This window comes from Galeopterus variegatus, unplaced genomic scaffold (genome assembly GCF_000696425.1).
Source record: "Galeopterus variegatus unplaced genomic scaffold, G_variegatus-3.0.2 Scaffold6235, whole genome shotgun sequence".
NCBI lineage: Eukaryota > Metazoa > Chordata > Mammalia > Dermoptera > Cynocephalidae > Galeopterus > Galeopterus variegatus.
In genome coordinates this window covers 38316-45830 of record NW_007732346.1, presented here as the reverse complement: position 1 = coordinate 45830, position 7515 = coordinate 38316, and the positions used below count along the sequence as shown (strand labels likewise).

General features: G+C 61.3%; 1 protein-coding gene across 1 annotated transcript in view; it reads right to left on the bottom strand.

The window, feature by feature from the left end:
- CRLF1 (cytokine receptor-like factor 1) overlaps positions 1 to 6664 on the bottom strand; it is a 15571-nt gene extending 8907 nt beyond the window's left edge. Inside the window, exons 1-3 of the mRNA XM_008590632.1 lie at positions 6567 to 6664; positions 5738 to 5789; positions 3760 to 3832 (exon numbers count right to left, since the gene is read on the bottom strand). Of these exons, the coding sequence (XP_008588854.1) occupies positions 3760 to 3832; positions 5738 to 5789; positions 6567 to 6664 (223 nt within the window). The remainder of the gene's footprint in view (positions 1 to 3759; positions 3833 to 5737; positions 5790 to 6566) is intronic.
- Positions 6665 to 7515: the final 851 nt, after the last annotated feature.

The following is a 7515-nucleotide window of genomic DNA, read 5'->3' as shown; positions in this document are numbered from 1 at the left end:
TGGCAGGGGGCCAGGGGGCCGCCCTGGAGGTCCCAGGCAGCCAGCCGCCCGCTAATTCGGAATTCCTTCGGCATGAACTCGGGCGTGCCAGCGTCTCTGCCCTGGCCCACCCACCGCTTCCTGCCTGGGCCCCCCCAGCAGGGTGGGAGGCACAGCCAGGCCTGCCCAGACCCCAGGCCCACTCTCAGCCCTCCTGGGATGGGTCAGGCCCCTCCTGCCCCCCACCCGCTGCCATGGCCTGGCCAGGAAGGGGCTCTCTGGGGGGTCCTGGCTGGGGGGCACTACCCCTCTGCCACACCCGCCTGGCCTGGGCTGCCGTGGATTGCCTGCCAGCAGCTGCAGCTGCCCTCTCGGGGCTGGGCGGGGGACGGGAGAGGAGGGAGAGGGCAAGGCCAGGCTGGCCCAGACAGGCTAGTCCCCCACCCTCTCAGCCCCAGCAAGAAAGGTCAGAGAGAAGCTTTCTCCTGCTGGGATGTGGGTGCAACCCCAGCAGAATCACCCGGGCAATTGGCCATCTCAGTTTTCTCCTCCATAAAATGGGAGGAGGACTATTTTCTACCTGCTGGGGAGATTAATGAGATGAGATTAAGTTGTGCAGAGGACCCAGCACCCTGTAGTGTCTATAGAGCTAATAGGATTACAGCCCCTCCCAGCTCTGGGGTCCAGGCTGGTTCCGCAATCCCTCCAGGCCTCCACAAACAATGGGCCAAAGCGCTTGGGACCAGGACATGCACACTGCAGGCCAGGCAGAGGAGAGACTGGGGAGCCTTTGGCTTGGTTTGGGGGGCCTCTTAGAGGGCTCCCCAAAGCAGATCCTGGGTTGGGCTTTTGAACATCCCCCCACTGCCGTCCTCTCGCTTGCTGCCTCCCCGCTTTTCCCACAGAGCTGGGGCCTTTAAAAGTTTTTCTTTTCCCCTTTCCCAATCTGGAGCAACTGCCGTTATTAAAAAGGCACACCATGTGTTTTAAAGGGGAAAAGTGTGAGATTCTCTGTAAGCGGGGCGGAAGGGTAGCCCCCATCCCAGGGTCCCCATGGGGGTCCCCATCTCCCGACCCACTGATACCTGCAGACATTTTACGACCCACCCGCCTGCTGGTCAGGTGCTAAGACACACCGTAAGTAGAAACATATTGCCGAGGTGTGAGAATCTTTTATTTAATTTCTTCCCTCTTAAAGGAAAAAACACACACACCCCCCCCCCCCCAACGCCTGCTGTTTTACGGGCTTGGGAAACAAAGGTTGGCGCTAACAGTGGCACTCACAGGCACTGCCTGGCAGAACCATCAGGGACCCTGGGAGGACCTGGGTAGCTCCTCACCTGCCCAGGCATCTTGGGCAAGCTGGGCTTTCAGTAAGCGCCCACAGGAGGTGCCCGGACCCTGCCCTTCCTGGAGTAGCACCACGGGGAGCCTGCACACGGCTTACAACAGAGCAGGTCAGCCTGAGAGCAGCCTGTGCCTGGCCCTTTGCCCCGGGTGGCCTGTGCGCTTGGATAGGATGGATGCATGGAGGGTTTGTGAACGTCTGGAGCAGGCTGTGCCTGCGTGTGTGCCCTGCGTGCCTCCCCCGAAGAATGAGTGTGTGACTACGAATGCGTGTGTGTCAGGGATGGAATGCGTGTGCGCGCCCGCGATGGTGTGCGAATGTGCATCTGGGATGCAGTGTGCGCGCCTCGGAGGGCGAGGGTGACGGGCCACAAGCCAGTGTGAGTCTTTGTGTGTCTCTGGGTGTGTCCCAGAGCGGTTCTGGATGTGGAGACGGTATCCTGGCCCGGGTGTGCATCGGATGGGGGGCTGGAGAGGGCCTGAGGCCAGGAGCTCCCTGTAGGGCGGGGGTCTCGGCCTGTCCGACTGTGGGTTCCCAGTGCCCACCCCCCATCCAAAGTTTGGGCCCGTGGTGTCCGGACTCGCTGACTCCCGTTCCCTCTCACCCTCATCCACTCGCTCACAAAGATTTCTCTTGCTGGAGGCTCTCAGCCCGGCGCAGACTGGCCGAGAACGGTCTGGAGGACTCCCCAGCCCCAAGCCCTCGGAGCGCGGGTCCCACGGTGCCGCCCCTCCCACTTCATGCCGCCCCTCTTCGGTCCTCCGCGAGCAGCCTCGGCCCCGTGCTTTTCTGGAGGGAAGAGAAAAAGCAGGAAGGCGCGGAGTCCCCAGCCCTCGCCCCGGCTCAGCTGGCCCCTAGCGCGGAATGGGTTGGGGTGTCTTGAGGGCGCCCCGGAGCCTCGGGAGAGGGCTCGTGCGTGGGCAGACGGGGAGAGGTGGGCCCCGGTGGTACCCGGGCCTGCGCGGGGGCAGGGTCCCGCACCGGGGGAGGAGGGATTCTCCGGAGGACAGCGGTAAAGAGGACTCTTCCCAGGACTCAGTCACACACTCCCCCACGGAAAAATCCGCTCAGCGGCCCCCGGGTGGGGTGCGCCACGCGGTGAGTAATCGCTCGGGCGGCCGCCGCCCGCCGGCTCCAGGTAACACCGGCCGCCTGGAGCGACGCGTAGTTTGTCTTCCTCCTTTTTGCGCAGAGATACTTCTCCGTGTTATTATTTTTGGCCACTGCTCGGATTTCTGGACCCCTCCCGGCCCAGGCGCCTCATCCCCCTCCTCTCCGTCCCCACCCTATCAGGGCGCCCACGAAATAAAAAAAAGGGTTCCTTGCCTCCAAGGACCTGCGGGGGGGTGCCTGAAAAGAGAACCCAGCCCCGCGGTTTGGGTCGCAGCCCCGCCCCCAGCCTCAGTGCCCTGGGAAGAGAACTTGCCTTAGAGGTCTGGACCGTCCCCTCCATGTCCCCAACCAGCCTAGGGGGTAAGAGTTTCTGAGGGGGGGGGTGAAGGCCCACCATGTCCCCAACCAGCCTAAGGGGTAAAAGCGTCTGACGGGGAATGAAGGGTCCTCACCTCGTCACGCTCTCCTACTTGGATCGCCAGCTCAGACTCCAGACTGTAAAAAAGAAGATTGGGGAATGGAGTCCTGGGGGCTCAGGGCACCCATCTGGACTCTAGATGGGGGGAGGAGGACGGAGGTAAAGCTAAGGAAGGTACTGTCATTTACTGGGGCCCACCAGGCCGCTTGTGCCTCAGTTTGAAAAAAGAAGATTGGGGAATGGAGTCCTGGGGGCTCAGGGCACCCATCTGGACTCTAGATGGAGGGAGGAGGACGGAGGTAAAGCTAAGGAAGGTACTGTCATTTACTGGGGCCCACCAGGCCGCTTGTGCCTCAGTTTGTTCCTTTGCTTAGTCAAGGGGTTTTCGTGGGTAGATGCAAAGCTTCAGAGTTCTCCACAATCTAAGGGCTTAGCAGAGCGCTGCATGATCTCCTGGAGCAGAGGTGGCCTCCAGGCCTATTTTTTCCTCTGAAAAATGGGGCCATAGTCTCACCTGCAGGTGGCCCAGAGGGTTAAGCAGAGGTGACAATTCTTGGTTGGAATTGTGTTTCCAGGATACTCGCCACCCCCTCCCCAGCCCCTATCCTGCAGATGCTCCCTGTAGGGAGAGAGACGTCGGACCCCCTCCTGGGAGAACTTCAGTCTTGTGTAGCAAAATCTTGAATCCATCCCTCTCTGCTCCTCCCCCAAGCATTCGGCCTGGGGAAAGGGCTCCCCCATCCACCCAGGTGCTCAGGCCAGAGACCTAGAAGCGCACGTGACAACTCTCTCCTTTGCTCATCCCACACGTCCAATCCATCAGCAGATCCTGTTGGCTCTGATTCCAAAACACATCCCCATTCTGAGACTCTGACCCCTTCTCCCCACCCCATCCGGGTCCAGGCCCCACTGCCTTTCTCTGGGATGCCACTCTGCCTCTTCTGGGGCTTCCCTGATAACCCTCCTGCCTTTATCTGCACAGCAGGCAAAGGGAGCTTTTAAAAGAGGCAAAGCAGATCTCTGCTCTGCCACCCTCTCCCCATTCTCTCCCCTCCTCTCCTCCTCTCTCCTCTTCCCCCTTCTCTCCAGCCACTGCAGCCCCGTCTCCCCAGACATGCCGGGCTTCTTAATATTGAAGGGCCTTTGCACATTGGCTGTTCCCTCTGCTGGGATGCTCTCCTCAAATCTTCCTCAGTTAGCACTTTCTGTTCCATCAGGTCACAGGTCCAGTGGCACCTACTCAGAGAGGACCCCCCACCCTTCCCCGGTTTCTCCATCCCCTTCACCTTGTCTTAGTGTCTTTGTAGCATAGCTCTTCCAACAACTTATTTCTCTTGAGACTTATTTTCTTTAGATTGAGTATCCTGAGTGCCCTTAGAACCCCATGCTGGGCCCAGTGAGGGCTGAAGAAGAGCATGATAAATATTTGCAAAATGAAAGGATGGAGGAGAATTCTCAGCCCCTCCAAGTGGTAAGAAAACTCGGTCCCAGCGAATCATGCTGCCTGGGGGCCCAGCCTGGCTTATGGTCCCTGACTTGCTGTGTGACCCAAACCTGTAGACATCCCTCTCTGGTCCTCACCCCAAAGAAGAGTATGGACCATTTCCAGATCCTGCTCAGCCCCATCCTAGAGCATGACCTCTGCCCTCTGGGTGACCTTTCCCCCATACCTTTGACTTTAGGGAAAGGGATTCAACCTAGGGGGCACCCTTCCCTGCCCTTCGTGCCGCCCAGCAGCTTAACCCCTTCTTCCCCAGTCCCACCACCTCTGCACAGAAAGGGAAAGCAGCATTGGCAGAACTTCTAGCAAATATTGACCCAACTCCTTGAAGGTGGCTGGGAATGTACTGAGAAGCAGACAGAGGGAGGGTCCCCCATGGGCTGAGGGAAGGGCTCCTCCTTAGTCCTGCACTCTCCACCCAAAGGTCATCTGTGGGTAAGATGTCAGGATTAGGTTGAGAGGGTGCCCCTCCTCCCTCCAGCCCCAGCTCCCTGGATGATTCCAGGGCACCGAAGGGGCACCAGGGAGAGGATGGGGGTAATACACCTTTAGGGTCCGCTGGGGACCTAGAGTGAGTGGGACAGAGGGTAGAGAGCCACATCTCCCATTCTGAGAGCCCTGTGCTCAGGGCCCCCAGTATGGGATTAGCTGACCTGTGTTTCCAAGGAATCAAGGGCTGGTGAGAGTCTAGACCTGCTTCAGGACCTGTGTGCACAGGAAGGTGGTGTCCTTATGTGCCTTAGGCTTTGTGATTCCCACCCTGGAGGCTGAGCCTGGGGAGTAGGGATGCCTTGGTTCCAAGTTTAGGGTGCTGTGGAATTCAGGCACTGGAAGTGGGGCCTGGGGAGTGCAGAGCTGGGTTCTAGAGGCCTGGGTTTCCTGCCCCTCTGCACCCTGAAGAACCTCGGAAGTCTGTGTCCCAGGAGGCGCCAGCTGCGGGGGGCTGGGGGAGGGGGAGCTGCACGCTCCCCCCCTCAACTGTCAGCAAGAGGCTGGCGCCATGGTGCCTTGCCTTCTCCCCAGCCTGAACCCGGCTTGGGGGTGGGGGTCAACAGGGTCGTGGTGAGGGTGGCAAGGGACAAAGGGCGCTTGTCCGCCGTCCGCCCTGACCTCCCCGGCTGCTTCCCGGACCCAGGCCAGCCGCTGATTCACGCCCAGGCCGGCCTGAGCGCCCCCCTCCCGCCGCCCCCGGCTGGGCCGCCCCGGGGGGTAGGAAGGGGAGGGGGGGCGAGGGGCGGCGCCGAGTCAACTTTTCCTCTTAAGCCCCGAAGGAATGTCGGCGGATTTCCTGAAACCCGACCCCGGCCGCCCGCCGGCCCGCCCGCCCCTCACCTGGACCGGCTCCCTCGGGAATGGCAGGAGGGGCGCGGAGGCTCACCTGGGGGGCCGGGGTCAAGTCCTCCTTCCGCTCTCCCCACCTCCCCAGCGGCCTCGTGGAGCGGAAAGGGGGGTGGGTGGGCCGCAATCAAACTCTTTCCCTTCTTTTCTCGGGCGACCTGGGTCAACGGCACAGCCTCAGTTTCCCCTTCTGGCCGCGGAGTGTTCTTCCTTCCTGTTGCGCTTTAAGCGACGCCTCTCATGCCCAAAAAGCCCCCCTCCCACCTTGGCAGGGATCTATTGGCTTCTCTTGCCTGTCACCTGGGCCGATTCTTTCTGAGCCTCAGTTTCGTCATCTGTAAATAGGGCAACGCTACCAGTACCTATCTTCTAGGGCGGCTGCAAGAAAATAGTTGTTGCAAGCAATGTTTAGTTCAGAATGAATGAAGGACAGTAATTGCGATGGGTTAATAGCGTGGGGCCCTAGAGTTGACACGTGTGGGCTTGAATCCTGGCTCTGCAGAGGGGTCTGGGAGCCTGCGATTCCCACCTGTGATATGGAAGACACACTGGTTATAACACACAGGGCTGCTCCCAAGGCGCGGGTGGTTTACACGCGGGTTTCCCCGAAACCAGCGCAAACCGCGGGCGGGAGGCCCTAGCCGCGGGGTCTCCGCGGCCTAGTCTGGGAGGGGCGGGGCGGGGCGGGGGAGGGGCCGTGCCGGGATCCAGATGTTCGGGGTCCGCCAGGCACAGCCGCGCCTGATTAAGCCACGTGGGGGCCGGCCGGGGCAGCGGAGATGAAAGCGCGCCGGCCGGCCCCGGGAAGGGGCGCGCCAGGCCCCCCTGGGTCCCCTTGTCCCCGGCCGGAACTTGCGGCGCCCTCTGACCCGGCGACCCTGCGAAGCTGTCGCCCCGTCTGCGGGGGCGGAGCGGGGCTGCGGCCTCCGCAGGCACCTGCGCCCAGCGAGCCGGCGAGAGGGGTCATCTTTGCAGAGCACCCGGCTTTAGAGGGGTGTCCCCACTCGCGTACCTGATGGAGCGGAAGCTGGGCGAGCCTCCTACTCCGAGATTCGGCTCGTGGGGCTACAATCCGTCACCCTGGGGTGTGGCAGTTATGGAAGCCAGCAGTGTCCCTGTTTGCCCCTTTTTCCCACGATAGAATTTTTTCTCTTCCCCTCCCCAACACTTAACGCAAGATGAGAATTATCAATTTCGTCAACCCTCTCCCCTGCCCTGTGTACACCTCTGTGTCCCTCTCTCATTAAACTCCTGGCCGAGAGGCTCCCGGTCTGGGGTTGGTGGCGCCAGTTCCCCAGGGACGTGCGTCAGAGCCGGACCCAAGGAAGGCGAAGCTGGCAGAGCAGTGGAGGAGCTCCGAGGGCTTCCTGGAGGAGGCAGACTGCACACAAGTCACCGCCCTTCTGGCCTGGGTGGCAAAGGAGAAGATGCCAGGCCTTCCCCGACCCGGTCCCGCTCCCTCAGCGTCCTCCATCCTTACTTTCTAGGCTCCAGCCCCAGCGCTCTCCCTCCCCCTTCTCAGCAAGCTTTTTTTTTTGTCCCAGGGCCCTCGCTGTTGGGCCTTATCTGGGTTGCCCTTCCTGTCCCTCCCCGCGTGGCCGGCTCAAACGTCGCTTCGTCGGCGAGGCTCTCCGTGATACCCCTGGAGAATAGACCTCCCCCCTACCCTATCACCCTATTTGTTTGCTTTTGGCCTCTAGCGCTGGCAGAGGTCCCCCCGCACGTGGGTACCAGGGATGTGTCATGGGACCCCCGAGATGGGACAGATGGTCAGGTCCACGATCCACCTGCCCCGCCCGGCCCGCACCCCGACGGTGC